The sequence below is a fragment of the Diabrotica virgifera genome, chromosome 10, assembly GCF_917563875.1.
Source record: "Diabrotica virgifera virgifera chromosome 10, PGI_DIABVI_V3a".
NCBI classification, from domain to species: Eukaryota; Metazoa; Arthropoda; class Insecta; order Coleoptera; family Chrysomelidae; genus Diabrotica; species Diabrotica virgifera.
Window position 1 is genome coordinate 65114409 of NC_065452.1, and position 17313 is coordinate 65131721.

The following is a 17313-nucleotide window of genomic DNA, read 5'->3' on the forward strand; positions in this document are numbered from 1 at the left end:
AATTGCATAAGTTCAGACTTCAGAGTGAAATTGAATAACAACAGGTACCATTCCAAACGAAACTGTCTATATGAAAGAAGAAAATAAAAAGAAGATTAGTTATTAGTTGTTTTTTGTTTTATAACCTGCTTTTATTTACATATACATACAAATTAAACAAAATTTGATGTGTTGGAAGAACTACTTCCTTGCTTGTCACTTTCTAATTTACTAATTTGAATGGATTTTAGGTTAAAAATATGAAAAAGTGATTCACCATTATTCATTATCAATTAAAAATAAAGAGCAGTAAATGTAGGCTTTCCAGTGATAAATAAATAAACGTTGATTTTGTGTCAACTCATCAGTATTAGTTTTTTATATAAATTTGAAGATACTCAGTATTAAAACATCACAATATGTCACAAAATAAAAAAGAAAAAGTCCATAAAATGGTATATGTAATATTTATATCTTTACTATTAGATTTGTTCGCCTTTACTATGATATTACCTCTTTTACCTTCCTTATTGGACCATTATAAAATTAATGATAGCAAAGGATTGTACAACTGGCTATCTAGCCAAATTCATGAATTTCAAATATTGGTGGGTGCTCCAGAAGAATATAATTCAGTGTTATTTGGAGGTTTCCTAGGATCCTTATTTAGTTTCCTACAATTTTTAGCTGCACCTATCTGTGGAGGTCTGTCAGATATAATTGGAAGGAAAACAATTATGGTTATTTGCCTAGTAAGTAATATGAATTTTGAAACACTCGAGTGCAACATTTACTTTTATCAAATTTGTTTAATACTATATAAGTACCTAAGGCGAATTTGTTCCTTGGGGAAAAATTGGTTAATTCAAATGCATATAAGATAAGCCAAGGGCCTCTAAGGCCTGTAGTGCTTATAATATAGGATTTTAGGTATTCTGTACGAATATTGCTAGATATCACAAATCCCATTCTAAACTGTAATATCAACTCTTCTTCTTTCTCATAATCCTTAGTGGGTGCTCACAATGAAGTGTAGTATTGCTCGTACCATAGTATCCATCGCCAGGTAAAATAAATGCATTTTAAATGCGAGCATTCACGAAAATGAAGAGTATAATACTATGTTCTAGGCTAGGATACGATGCAATGGTCTCCATTATGAACGCATCCTAAAGTTGTGTTCATTACGAGGCGCCAAGCCTTACTCCGATCAATGTATCGTACTGTCGGCAAATGTACAACAAACACTGAGTAAATACGAAGGGGGATGACAACAATAGATACTAGGCGAGGATACAATCCATTGCTCTCCGTAGTGAACAAACCCTTAGTCCCCTTCAGGGTGTCAGATGTAGGGTTCCACCTTTTATCCATTTCTTCCATGCACTTCTATTGGTGGCCAGGCCATTGATGGCCTTCATATCACTTATATTCATGTCTCTCCTTCCACCTATATCATGGATCTGGTCTATGCATGTCTTCATGGACCTTCCCTTTTTTCTTTTGTTTCCCATTATGGCTTCATGTAGGTATCTTCTTTGTTAGCCTCTTTTTCTCCATTCTTGTTTTCAGTCTCCCTCATTATCAGTTCTTGCTCTCCTTATATCTTTATTTCTGAACATTTCAGGCTTGTAACATATGTCATTATCGGATTTATCATGCTGTTAGAGGTATACTCTGAGTTTAGTTTTGTTGCCTATTTCAGATTTCCCAAAAATTGTATTATTTAAAGAGTAATACACGTTAGTACTCTTCTTCAGTTTATTACCTACTTATTGCCATGTCTGTTTCCCATCATTTGTTATTATATTTTCCAAATATTTAAAAGTAGATACTTGTTCTCTTACTATTATATTGGTATTCCTTTCTTTTCTCTCATCTTCATTTATTATCATAAGTTTTGTTTTATCAAGATTCCATTTTTAAATTCTGTAAATTTTGCATTTTCTCTACTGTGTCTGTGATTAAAACTATGTCATCAGCGTATAGAAGGGAATTGATCTTTATTGCATTCAAGTTTTTGTATCCTACATCCTATACTATATATTGAAGGTTTCTTGTTTGATCTTTTGTATTTTTTATTAAGATATCCATGACTATTATAAACAAGAGAGGACTTAGTCCATGTCCTTGTTTAATTCCCTTATTCCATGTAAATGTGCCTGATCTTTTATGACTTTTATCATCTTTTTGGTATATTATAATTTTTGAATGTTTTCCAAATTATTTCTCTGTTTATGGTATCAAATGCTGCCTTCGGATTAAAGAACCTGAGAAATAGTTCATCCCCTTTATGGCATTGTCTCTCTATTATATTCCTTATACAGTAAAACCTGTGTTACCTGCCACCTGTCAAAATCGGCCACCTGTACTAACAGCCAATTTCAAAATTCCCCAAACCAATTATATTTGTATCACATAAGTAAAAACAGGGCTGAGTGCTAAAAATCGAAAATATATTTTTAGTGCTTAAAAGTGGTATATGTGCCAAGCCCGATGCTGTATAAAGTGGGCTAACTTTACAACTACTCAGAAAGTAGTTCTAAAGAATGCCATAAGATCATGTATGTGTGTAAATCATAGGCATCTTAAAATAAAACCCGGGCGTTTCCACAAAACTAACATTTTGGCACTTGGCCCGGTTTTTACTTATGTGCTACATTTAGATTCCCTTATTTATGACCTGGTATTTACAGCCACCTTTATAATACAGACACAGCCAAACAATCACATATTTTTAAAGCCCATTTCATAGAAATTTACCTGTTAATATCTGCCAAAATATTTTTGTCTACTTGTTGATGGAAATACCCAATACTATTTATCTACCGTATCTACCTCAAAAGGGATTAACTTCGGTGGTCACAAGGTTCTTAAAGTCCTATAATAATATGTCGTAAAAGAGGAAAGGTTTGTCAATAAGAGACAAAATAAAAATGTAATCCCTGAGGAAAATTATGGTTTAAGTTCACAAAAATTGGCCGAAAAATATGGCATCATGAAAACCCAAATTATCAAAGGATATTATAAAAAAATAAAAGTGAGTTGAAAAATTCTTTTCTCAACATATGACAAGCATATTGCTCTATAATTCTCACATTCATTATGTTGTCCTTTTTTGTATTAGTAGAACTATGTTTTTGTTCCAGTCTACTGAGATTTTCTCTGTACTCCATGCTTCCTTACATATCAGTTCTGTCCTTTTTCTCCCATCCATTTAATCATTTCTGGATCTATTTGGTCCTCTCCTGCTGCTTTTCCAATTTTAACATTCTCCTCGTTTAATCCATCCCTTCTTATATTCTCTGGTTCCTCTTCCACTTCTCTTCTTCTCTTTCCTCCTACTTCATTTCTTTCTATTTCTTCTTGTTTGAATTTCTCTTCATAGTATTGTTTCCATACTTCTACTATTTCTGTAGTCTCTTTTTTCAATTGGTTATTTTTATCTTTGATGCCATACTGTTCTCTACCGTTTTTCCCTCTTAAACTCTTTATGCTATTCTTGAATTTTCTGTTATCTGTTTTGTAATTTGCTTCTAAATTCTCTTCCGAATTCTTTCCAGCCTAGCTTTTTCGCGTCCCTTACGGCTGTCTTTGGTCTAATACGTTTCTCTATATATTCTGCTTTATTATTTTCATCTCTACACTGTTGATATTTTTTTCAGGCCTGCTTCTTCTCCTTTATTATTTTCTTTATTTCTTGACTCCAGCATTCTGTTCTCTTGTGATATTTATTTATTGATTTTTCTGCAAATTTCTCTGCTGTTTTATACAGTGTGTCTTTAAGTACCTTCCATCTTTCTTCCATATCCAATTAGTCTCTTTCCAGCTCTATTCTTTGCAATTCCTCATCCATTTCCTGTTTATAGTCATTTTTCTCTTTGTCTTTTTTCAGCTTCTTAATATTTCTCATAATGTATGTTTTATTGACTAATAACGACTCAAAAGGTTAAAATTTTACAGGAGAGGGGAAAACAAAATATTTGCTTTGATTATTTCCCAATATATTTTAAATTTTAATTAGTATCCTAGTTTAGTTAGTAGTAGTTTTTTCACCAGAAACTAGTGTACTTTCTTATCAAGTTTGAATTATACTTCTTTTATCGGACCATGAGATTAATATTGTGACATAATTTTTAATTGTGACATACAGTAGAACGTCAATAATCCGGATTAGTTGGGACCGGACCCCATCCGGATTATCAAATTATCCGGAATATCGAAATTACCTAAAAAAGCCAGTATACACATTAAAGTACAACAAACGTTTTAAAATTGTATGTTTTCTCTTGTACAGTAAAGTGTCTAAAAATAGAGGTGAAATTAATCAAAACATTTTTTTTATGTTTAAACACTGTATTGTAATTAATTTATAATAGCAGCATGTGTACAGTAAAAAACATCAGACATTATTTGGGCTTTTAAAAAATGTGTAAAATATTTTTGAACTGCGGTAGAGGTTCGTTTTTCGCACCTAAGTTCTTAATTTATTTTAAAGGAATCAGATATTTTTGCTAGATACAAATCCGGATTATTGACGGTCCGGATTTTTGACGTCCGGATTATCGACGTTCTACTGTATTCGCAAAATTAAATTCCAACAGAGGGCGCTCAAAATTTCAAAGATGGATGACAACTCTAGGAAAACAATTCATTTTGTCATTTGAATTCACAGTTCTAAAACGTTAAATTAAAATCATTTACAGGAGTGTTTTGCCAAAGTAACCACTAAGTTTTGCAACTAAGACATCTTATAAGTTAAAGACGACTCAAAATTTTGTTTAATCTGTATGCATTCATTAAAATTTGATGCTAACTACTGATTTGTTTTTACCTTTTTTCATAAAAAAATCTGGCCCCCCGATAATCACACAGCGTTCTAAAAATTATTAATCTATCTTAGGATTTCTAATTTTGTTTTTAATTTAATTAATAGGTGCACTACTGTTTATTTTACACCAACAGATAACAATTTTTAATTAAATAAAAACTGGAAACTTGGAAACTAAGTAGGTGAATTTATTTTATAATAATTGTGTTCTGGAAATTACGAAGTGGTCGGGATATTTTGCATAACAATGTACATTCTATGTACAGAATATATACTACATTTTATTTATTTATTTAATTTTGCAGTCGCTTAAACATTAAAAAATACTACGTTTAATACAAACGTTAAATTAACAAAATGTGTGATTTGGCATTGGTTAATTTAGGTCATTACGTAGAGTATAATAGGAATGAATACTGAGGAACACTGCAATAGTTTTTTTAAGTCGAAATTATTGTTAATTACAACATAAACTGACCGCAAATATATACACAAATTAATGGCAAAGTCAATGTTTTCCTTGAGTTGATGCTTTTCAAATTCGCCACCAGGCGTCGCCCACTTTGCGGTTCCTCGCCAATTGGTTCGCTCCATCTACTTACTGAAATATTTTGAAGGTTGCGATATTACAGTTTTTTAAGGAAAAATATAATGCATAATGCATTTTGTTGGTGAGATAAACACAAAAATGAAATTTATTGAGTTAATACACTTTTGAATTGGATGTGCGATATATGGACAGTTACAGAAATGCAATTTTTATTTTTAGATGTATCTCATCCATATTAATGTCGGATTAATATTAAGTATATTTTTAATGCGAAAAATCTAGTAACCCCTATAAGAATTACACAATACACTGTTATTACAGATTTTTTTCTTTCTAGGTTGGTATATCACTTTCATATATTCTATGGGCGCTTTCCAAAAATCTTGTAATATTTATATTAGCTCGATTTCTGGGAGGGATTAGCAAAGGAAATGTATCGTTAAGTATGGCGATTATTACTGATGTATCCTCCATAAATACTAGAGGTAAAGGAATGGTATGTACAATAACCTTTTGATGGATATAGAATATAATCCTAAATAAAAAGATATGCCACTAAATTAATTATTCTTTTGTAGGCACTAATTGGAATAGCATTTTCCTTGGGATTTATTGTTGGACCCCTAATTGGGGCAGGTTTTGCTGTATGGGCCAAGAAACGTTCTGGTGAATGGTTTATTGTCCCTGCACTTTTTGCGTTCCTATTGTCTCTTATTGATTTAATCTTCTTTGTGACAACTTTTAAGGAGACTTTACCTAAAGTAAGTATTATAACCTTAATTGAATAACTAAGCTAAGAAATTGGTGTGTGTAAAAAATTAATACATTTATTTTAGCCTTTTTTTTGTATAATTGTTTTACCTGAACAACGTTCAACTACATACAGGGTGTTTCATTAATAATTGGAAATATTTTAACGGTAGATTCTTGGGCTCAAAATATTAAGATTTAACCCAAATCACTTAAATAAAATTAGGCTCCTTACTGAGTTACATAAGTGTTTTATTTAAAAATTTAAAAACTATTTGTACCCAGTACTTTAAAACCACTTCACCACTTGTCTCATACATGTACTTTGTATAATGTCGCATGTGCATGCCCCGGAATCTCATATGGAAAAATTGGGGAATTTCCCCCACCACTTCCACACCGCTCAGCTAAATAAAGAGAAACGACAGCCTTTCTCGCTCACGAAGACTTTAACCAATCATTTATGTTAAAACACCATACATGAATGTCACAAATAAAATAATCAAACGAGGCTTAACTCGACGATGTCAATTATTGTCAAAAGTAATGACAGTTTAGTTTAGGTGCAAATACAAATAATTTTCTATTAGTTTACAGTTTTTATTGTATTATCTGTAACGATTTATTCTTAGTAATTTCAATTTCAATTGGTCCTTATCCTTCGTTTATAAAGTGTAGTGTGTAGTTTTGTTTTAGTTGCGAAAGAACTTTGGTGTTGTGTTAATAAAAAAAATAAACATGGTTTATTATTTTTGTGTACAAATCATAGAAAAGTTAGAAAATGCATAGGTAAATAGTAATTAGTTTATAACTGTTTTATCTGAAACAACGAATAAATACACGTACCTATATTTAGAAAAAAATTGTCATAACTTTTTTATATCCCTTTTCCTTACTAAATTTGACAGCAAAAATAACATATTTTGCAACTTGAGAATTCCGAATAATGTATGAGTATTACTTAGATATTATTTAAATAAAATACTTTAACAAGCTTAGTAAGTTTTGGTATTTTATTTTAATAATATAGGTGAGATTATTTCTTGTAAAATAACAAGATATTTTAATTAGTAACGAAATTGCCCACAAGAGGCGCTAAACGGATAAAATTAATGCTTGTCCATTTGAATTTTCCGCCAAATGGTGATTAGTTAACACATCGCTCGCAAATGGCGTAAGGAACCAAATTTTTATAGTGAGTTGCCTATCTATCTGGTAATACTATATATTATTTATCTATGTCGCATGTGCATGTGATCAATGAATTTGACTTGACTTGACTTGACTTGACATATCCTTGTCATACTTGACAAGTGTAAGTACCCTACTAAATTATGTTAAGCAAACGACGTTTCTGGCTATAGACGGAGAGGCAGCGCTGAAAAATCTCTTTGAATTTACTAAAGCTAAATTTTTCACAGTTGATTAGTGTGATTGTGTAGAGAAACATACTGCGGTCGGTCAAGCGAAACGTAGAACAGGGGTTACTGAGAGGGTGTGAAAGTTGCTTTCCTACGAAGGTAATTAAATCCCTTTACTAAGGCTAAAAATCAGTACACACATTCTAAATTGAATATAAATAAAATGTAAAATAACGGACAATGAATGTACAGGGTTATTCACTATATTTTGACCCCCTTGTAAACTGCTTTATTTACAGAATTAGAAAAAAATATAAAATTCAAAAGTTATTCGATTTTTTAATTATGATTTTTTGACATGTACAGGGTGTCCCAGACTAATTTAGCCACGCAATATCTCGTAAACGAATAGAGATTTTCGAATGGGACAAAAGTGGTCTATTCTACTTGTAATACACTTTAATACGGCGTAGAAAACAATCATCCCCTAAATATTCATCCCTTAGTTACAACCCCTAACTTTAATTTTTTTAATAGCACCCTGTATATTTTTTATAGTTTTGGATGTGGTCTTCTATCGTCTATTCAACACATTTTTAAAAATAAAATCGGTTCGTAAATAACCAAAAAAATATCAGTTTAGTTTTGTTAATTATGTGTCCCAGACTAATTTATCCAGGCTATATTTCTTAAACGAATAGAGATTTTCGAATGGGACAAAAACTGATCTATTACATTTGTAATACACTTTAATATGACGTAGAAAAAAAATTATCCCCTAAATATTCATCCCTTACTTACAACCCCTAACTTTATTTTTTTAAATAGCACCCTGTAAGTTAGGGATGATTTTTTTCTACGCCATATGAAAGTGTATTACAAATGGAATATATCAGCTTTTGTCCCATTCGAAAATCTCTATTCGTTTAAGAAATATAGCCTGGATAAATTAGTCTGGGACACACAATTAACAAAAATAAACTGATAGTTTCTTGGTTATTTACGAACCGATTTTATTTTCAAAAAATGTGTTGAATAGACGATAAAAGACTACATCCAAAACTATAAAAAATATGCAGGGTGCTATTAAAAAAATTAAAGTTAAGGGTTGTAACTAAGGGATGAATATTTAGGGGATGATTTTTTTGTACGCCATATTAAAGTGTATTACAAGTAGAATATACGGAATGGGACGTTTCATCGCCGCCGTTTCGATGCCGCCGGTTCATCGCCAGTCCATTTCATCGCCGTCATATCTCGCATTTCCTAGAATTCCTAATTAATACTAAAAATAAATAATAATTGTAACTGTCGAAAATTCGGAAATATATCAGATAGCGATGAATTGACTGGCGATGAATCGGCCGGCATCGGCATCGAACTGGCGGCATCGAAACGGCGGCGATGAAACGTCCTAGACCCAGAATATATCACTTTTTGTCACATTCGAAAGAATGTCACATTGACAAATGTGAGAATCTCGTTTAAGAGATATAGCGTGGGTAAATTAGTCTGGGACACCCTGCATATCGTACTAGTGACATCATCCATCTGGGCGTGATGACGTAATCGACTATTTTTTTAAATGAGAATAGAGGTCGTGTGCTAGCTCATTTGAAAGGTTATTTAATTCTCTATACAGTACTATAAACATTAAGATCATTATTTATACAGGGTGTCCAAAAAAAATTTAATTATTAATTAAACAATTAATTCAATTAAAAAAATGTTTTTGGACACCCTGTATAATTAATCATGTTAATGTTTATATTACTGAATAGGGAATTGAATAACCTTTCAAATGAGCTAGCACTCGACCCCTATTCCCATTTAAAAAAAATAGTCGATTACTTCATCACGCCCAAATGGATGACGTCACTAGTACGATATATATGTCAAAAAATCATAATTTAAAAATCGAATAACTTTTGTATTTTACATTTTTTTCTAATTCTGTAAATAAAGCAGTTTACAAGGGGGTCAAAATATAGTGAATAACCCTGTACATTCACTGGGGCCGACCGACCGGCTCTGTCCCGTCATACAGATGACCGACTATAATTACTTTTATTTATATTTAATTTATAATGTGTCTACTGATTTTCAGCCTTAGTAAATGGATTTAATTACCTTCGTAGGAAAGCAACTTTGCTACCCTCTCAGTAACCCCTGTTCTACGTTTCGCTTGACCGACCGCAGTGTGTTTCTCTACACCAGTGTTTCCCAAAGTGTGGGTCGCGACCCCCTGGGGGGTCGCAATGAGGTACTAGGGGGGTCGCCGGAAATTTCCAAAATAAGACAAAAACACTACTTTGTTAAATCATGTATTTTTATTTTAATAAAGCCGTAAATAAAAATTAACAATTAATTATCAAACGAAACATAAAACTAAATATTAAAAGTCCTTAAAAGTAAAAGAAAAAAATAAAGTCAAATATTACAATGTTAATGAGACCCATGCGCCTGTTTTTTTGAAACTAGTCTTTCAAATCTAGGCTGTGTATTTGAGACACACACAATTATATCGTTTTCAAGTACGAGACGATTTCTCACTTTTGTTTTAATGGCAGTCATAGACGAGAAACTTAACTCAAATAAATATGATGTTACAAATGGAACCAAACATTTTACAGCTTCATTCGCCAACTGAGGGTATTCCTGCATCTTTTTGGTCCAAAATTCGTCCGGGTTCTGGGAAAAAAATTGGAGCTTCAACATTCCATCACTTGATATTTCAATAAGTTGTTCTTTCATGTTTATTGGTATTTCAGCATGTTGAAAGGAATCGGCTAAAAACGGATTCAGTATCCATCTGCAACTGTCGTAACTGTTTTGAATTTCTTCGGGGAAATAATCACAGAGCTGTTGTTTTAAATTAAGCAAAGTAACTTGCATGCCTGCATAAACTTGTTCAAAATTTGTAGCACTGTAACATACATTTTCTATAATTTCCTGAACGCACTGGAATGAATCGAGCTGCTTTTTGCCAAGTGAAGTTGACCATAAATCGATTTTTCTTATAAACCCCTTAATTTTATCTGTGGCTGTAATTATATTAATGTCGCGACCTTGTAAATTACTGTTCAAAATATTTAATTGTTCGAATATATCAGCAGGGAAACCTAGTTTCAAAAGCCAAGTAGGATCGGAAAATTGATTTTCATATGGGGACTTCTCATCTTTCAAATATGTACATTAAAAGCTCTGCTCTTAAGTCAAATACTCTTTTTAAGACGTTGCCCCTTGAAAGCCACCTTACTTCGGTGTGATAAAGAAGATTTTGAAATATAGCACCCATGTCTTCGCATATTTTTCGAAAAATACGGGTCTGTAAAGCTTTTCCTTTAATGGAATTTACAACTTTAATGATGGATATCATAACACAGTCCATTTAAGGAGGTAAAGCTTTTGACGCCAGAGCTTCTCGATGTAAAAAACAATGTCTCCATGTGGCATTAGGCATTATTTCTTGTAATCTGACGACAAGACCAGATTGATGTCCTGTCATAGCTTTAGCGCCATCTGTGCATATAGCAATACATTTTCCCCAGTCAATAACATATTTACTTGTGCGTTTCACAAAACTGTCGAATAAACATTTTCCAGTGGTATTGGTCTCCAATGGGGAACAAAATAAAATATCTTCTTGAATGCCATTATTTGTATCATATCTTACAAACGTAATAAATTGGGCACAGTTAGATATATCCGTGGATTCGTCCATTTGAAGAGAGAAGTACGTGCATTTATTAAGATTTTCCACAACTTGCGCTTGAATATCTTCTGCCATATCACTAATTCTTCTTGGATAGTATTATTTGACAGAGGTATTGTTTTTAACTTTGCAGACTCTTTTTCACAAATCATTATATGTACCATTTCAACAGCTGCTGGCAAAATCAGATTTTCAGCAATTGTGTGCGGATTACTAGTTTTGGCAACGCGATAAGCAACTTTATAACTTGCTAATAATGCTTTTTCGTTAGTAGTGGTTGCCAATTGAAAAGTATCTTGCTGTTTGTGAAGGACGTTCAGCTTTCTTTCAAAGAATTCTACGGGTTTGTCTTTTTTATCTGGATGTTTGCTATTTAAATGTCGAAGTAACTTTGATGGCTTCATGCTTTCGTTTGACAATACTTCTCCACAAATAACACATTGTGGTTTATTGGAAATAATGGTAAAACCATATTTAAGATATTCATCACTGTAAAGTCTGTTTTTCTTTTTATTACTGCCACTTTCAGACGTAGATGGTTCTGCACTTCTTTTTAAAAACTTATCCATAATTTGTAATTTATCGTAGACGTAAATACGTAAACGGGAATACGTAAGTCGCAAAATATTTACTCATTACTTAATACCGCTGCATTCGCCACAACGTGCTGTTTCGAACTGAGGTCTCATTGCACATCGCCGCTTATATAAAGCCAAAACGAGGCTACGAGAACGTTCCAGAGTGCCATCTAGTAGCGAAGTAAGGAGTAGAGCCTTCGCGAATATCATGGAAAAGTATTGCGATGTAGACACAAAGATGTCGCGGTGTACAATGTGCAGTCGACTTTTTATTATTTATTTTTATTGTAAATGCTAGTCTGGCAGAAGTACTACTAGTGTACTAGTGGGACAGATCGCAATTATTAAAATAATTGTTGAATTTTTTAAATGTATTTAGTTTGAATTTAAACAGTAAAGTAAAATAAAATTTGAGAAACCATCAGTTGTAAATTAGGCACGCTATTTTTGTCGCTATTTTGGTTTGGGTGATGAGTAGGGGGTCGTGAACAATTTTTTTAACAAAAAGGGGTCGCGCTTTAGATAATTTTGGGAAACACTGCTCTACACAATCACAGTAATCAACTGTGAAAAATCTAGCTTTAGTAAATTCAAATAGATTTTTCAGCGCTGCCTCTTGGACTACTACTACCAGAGGCGTACAACGAAAGTGAATGGTTGACACTTCCCAAATTCTGGGCCACTAGCATACTAGTTTAGTACAATTTTTGGATTCTATAATACTTTATATGTAAATAATATACTCTTCATTCGTAACGATAAAGTCATTAGTTTTCTAGATATTTAATAATAATAATTTTATTCATCAATAATAAGTACAAATTTTTTCAATATTTACATATATAAAGTGAATAAAATAACCCGAAGGTTTCCGAGAAGTGTGGATACACCTGTTTCGATAAATAGGATATAAAATAATAAATAATAACATATCAACGTAAATAACATTAAATAACATATATACCATAAATAACATAAATAATAACAATATATAGTAAATAGGTAAGTTTTTTTTTAATTGTAAATACACAGTTATGTTTTGGTAAATATGATACGTAGAATAAATAATAATATAATGAAAACAATACAATAAATACTTAGTCTAACAATAAAGCACGAACAATTAAATTTTTTTAAGAAACAATTATGTATGGCTCAATTAGTTAGTAATATTTTAAGGAATGGTGTAGATACGCATGTTTCATTAAATCTAATAAACAAAATAAGCAAAATAAATCAGTTTAAAACAATATAAATTTGAAATATAAGCGAAAGCAAATAAACTAACTATTAAAATTTTATAAAAAGCGGTAGTGACTCTGGAGTTTCATTTTTTGTTTTGTTTTTAAGTAAATTTATGTAAATTTAAGCTACAATATGATGTCACAAAAATTTCTTGTTTGTTCCATCAAAAATGATTTTAATTTCTTTTTAAAAAGAAGAACATTCTCAGTATTTTTAATATCACTGGGGATATGATTGTATATTTTCTGGGCCAGAAATAAAAAACTTCTTTGGCAGAAGGACTTTGTCATTTTCGGGACCATATAGAGGTGTTTGCTTCTAGTATCATGTTCATGTGATGGTAGATTGCTGTCTGTTTTCATGGTGTGATATTTTGAAGACACACAAAGAAAGTATAACTGTTTCAAGTCAAATATATTACTCTCTCTGTATTATAATCTATCTGTAGAGTAAGTGTATGGTTTAGACATAATAATTTTCAAAAATTTTCTTTGTATGATTTCTAGTGGGAGGATATGTGTTTTCAGGGCGCTTCCCCAAGCCAGTATACCATAACGGAGATGAATTTCTACTAGTCCGTTATATAGTGTGCGAAGGTATATATTAGGTATATGTTTTTTGAGATGTTTAAATTGATATAGGATAAACTGTAGCTTTCAAGTACAATCTGTATAGGCTGGGTGGTATGCCCGATCATGGAAAAGCATACGCCCGTAAGATGCTACAAATGCCTCTTATATGGGCACAATACATATGAATGTAAGGGTGAAAGCAGGGTAGCGTGCTGCTACAACTGCTTTAACAGCGGTCACACGGCGGTGCAGTGTAGCGGCACTGCTTACTGCCTGACGTGTAAAGAAGAAGGGCACCGCATGGATCGCATGACATGCCCAGCCTATAGGGCGTGTGTATATTATAACAGTCCGTTAACTTTAATTATCTTTATAGTTATTTTATTTAAATTTTAATAACGGTTTGTCATTAAATTATACTTAAAAATAATAAGATCTAACTAAAATAAATCTTTGACTGACGTCATACTTAACTATTAGTTGGCACAAGTACTTCAGTTGGTATTAGACACCATTCGCTGTCATGTGAGTTTCGTTCTGTGAGGCTCCTCGTCTAACGACGGGAAATAATTGACACTTCGCTTGGTACGCTAGAACGGAAAAGTGGCTGACTGATTGAAAAGGACGGAAATTTTAATACAATAGTTTCAAGCTTTTATAAGTGATATTTAGTGGCAAATTATTGGTGGTGCTTTGGAGAAGCTAGGAGACTAAGTTTTGGGAGATCCCGGAGGAATTGGAAGTCATGTCATCCGCCACTTGGGGGAAATCTTAAACTGTAACCAGTCCGTCAGCTCCCCTCACAACTGGGAGCAACCGTTCTACGCCAAGCCAGGTCATTTGGAGACCAGCCTGGAGAACCTCCCACATACCTACTTTGTATCCTGCCCTCTGCACCCCAGAAGGGCATCGGTATATTAATTGGTACAAGCTAGCACCATCCCTGTGCTAATTCGCCTACCAGGGATTTTGGAATCCGTAGCAAGGACACTCTCGGGGACCATTTAGGGTTTGTTTTGGGACACTTAGTATCTGCTAGTGATTGTCACTTCCACTATTACACCACATTCATTTTTTGTATAAGACTCGGGACATTTGTTTTGATGATTAAGTTTTATAGTTTATCGCACATATTTTGTTTCAATATTTAAGTTGCATATTGTTTTTATATATCTATAATAGTTGATAGTGTTCCCCAAACCAGTAAACTCTCTGGTCAAAGAGGTTTGAGCTCAGATCATCTTTTCCCCATATGAGATTCTCTTTACCTTTATATATTACCTGAAATTTACTTGTACCATTTATTTACTTAATTAACTTTATATTTTTAGTACTAACCTTGCTTGTCTCCACTTATCAATTTAAAATTATATACTTTGTCCTCTTAATTTGCTTAATTTATTAACTTATTCATATAACTTTAATCTTTCTTTAGTCAATCATAATTATTTAACTTATTTGCTTAACTTTACTTAAATTCATTTAATCAATTTCTAATTATATCTTTGGACGCTATTCCCTTTGAATAGCTATCCATTTTACTTGTTATATTATTTAGTGACTACGTGTCGAAGCAACTGATTTTTATATATCAAGTAGACCGTAGGTTCACCTTAATGAGGCTAGTGCCTATTTAACTCTTTGAGAGTTACGGAAATTATTCATTGTGAATAATCCTCCCTTAATTATATTCTGGTTCATTAGTTCTATAGGGTTTAACGTTGCTGTACGTATTGCAATCGTACAATTATTTGGTGAAGGTTGTTATTTAACCTAGTATATGTAAGTTGGGGGTATGCTCCATATAAGAGCTACTCCATTACTAATGTAACTATAGATTATATTTATATTACTATAGGTAATTATTTCCCATTGTCATTTTAGAGTTACATAGTTTGTATTTTTCTAACTCAGAGGTTGTCAAAAATCTAAGTAGTTATATTTAATAAATATTTATTTGTTTTGTATATCCATTATTTTTTTTCCCATTTTTGAATTTAATATATTTACTATTTAACAGCAGTGTAAGATACCTGGAAGTTTGGTCCATTCCAACTTCTGGCGCCCATAATTCAGTCTATTTTATTTATCTCCTATATTCTTCTATTTTTATTATATTATTATATTTATCTAATTTATTTTCTGAACATATATTTTTATCTTAAAAGATTTCCCTTTTTCTAGTCATCATCTCTCTTTAGGTTGAGCTACTGTTCTTCGACAGGCATGCAAACGAGCCGTATCCATCCTTGAGTGTCAAGTTGCTCTCTTGCATCTATAGCTAGCCAACTCTATTCAGTTTGCCTCTGTCTCTCCATACTTCCATTATCAGTTCATCACCCTTCCTTCATTCATTTCATCTTATCATTTTAGTTCAACCAAATACTACTGCAAAGTAGTATTTTTGTTACATTGGCGCCCAACGTGGGGCCAACCTTTTAGAGGTTCTAAGACAGTAGTTCTTTTAGTTCATTTTTTTTTCTTTTATTTATATTATTCCCTTCTGATATCTTTTTATACATTCTGTTCTGATTTATTTTGTCTTTAACTATTTACTAATACTAAACAGGTACACTGTCACTGCTGTATCTATTAATTAGTTGAGATTTTGAAACCTCGTTTATAGTTTTGTCATACAGCTTACATTCTGGGTTGAATTTGAAACGAAGTATAAGTAACTAGCATATATTAGATTATATTATTTTACTCTTTCAGCCAGTGTTGTATTTGTACGTACAGTAATCGTTAATACTTACATATTTTTTTTTTCTAGTACAAGTATAATAATTAATTTTTTTTTCCAATATTTAGGTACTATATTTACTTGATTATACCTTATTTACTTTATTTATTTGATACATATATTTTGCTGGCCATTTTTGATTTTGTTGGTGTGTTGCTAATATTTTCTCCGTACTTATATATTTTGAGTACAAACTTAAGTATATTTCATATTTCTGACCTTTGGATTGCTTGTCAATAATTTTTGCTTTCATCATGTGTGCTTTTAAAGTTGAACATCTTCTGGTGGACGAATTGGACTATGAGTTGAAAATTAGGGACGTAGTACCAGAGGAGTCGGCAACTGTCGATAGGAAACGCAATCTTCTGCGGGGTGCTTTGAAGCAAGAAGAAGGCAATAGGAGTTTCACCCAACTTTCGGCTGTACATATCCCTTTTGAGGACCAACGGAAAGGAATATCCGAAACGTTGGATAGCTTGTCGAAGAAAATAGAGAAGTTTAGGGGAACTGTACAGGACAATGAATATGTTAGATTAATATCTCGTCTAGCTCATATTTCTGGCCGAGTACACTTGTTACAGTGTACTACAGAAGAGCAGGAACCTTTTAAAAAGTCTGTTTCTCTTAAAATCCTTACCTTGGAGGGTGAGCTTGATTCTAAGGTTAACCCCATAGCCACATCTACTCCTAATGCTCCAGTCAGTGTCGTTCCTAGTTTCACATACTCCAAACCTGTGCAAGTACACAAATGGGGTGTTTCATTTTCCGGTGAAAAACAGCACAATGATGTGATTACATTTTTAGAAAAGGTCGAATGTCTTCGTGTATCTAGAGGTGTCTCTGAAGAAAATTTGTTTGCTGCTTCAGCTGAATTGTTTACCGGTCCTGCTTTTACCTGGTTCATGAATAATAGAGGAAATTTATCTTGTTGGTCTGATCTGGTTCGCAAGTTGAAGTCAGATTTTCTTCCTTACTCATACCAGGATGAT

The 17313-nt window shown here is 32.5% G+C and overlaps 1 protein-coding gene across 1 annotated transcript in view; it reads left to right on the top strand.

Annotated features, from left to right (window-relative positions):
- The first annotated feature begins 103 nt into the window (after positions 1-103).
- LOC126878676 (major facilitator superfamily domain-containing protein 10) overlaps positions 104-17313 on the top strand; it is a 65409-nt gene continuing 48199 nt past the window's right edge. The window contains exons 1-3 of the mRNA XM_050641528.1: positions 104-731; positions 5698-5856; positions 5939-6121. Of these exons, the coding sequence (XP_050497485.1) occupies positions 399-731; positions 5698-5856; positions 5939-6121 (675 nt within the window). The 5' untranslated portion in view covers positions 104-398. The remainder of the gene's footprint in view (positions 732-5697; positions 5857-5938; positions 6122-17313) is intronic.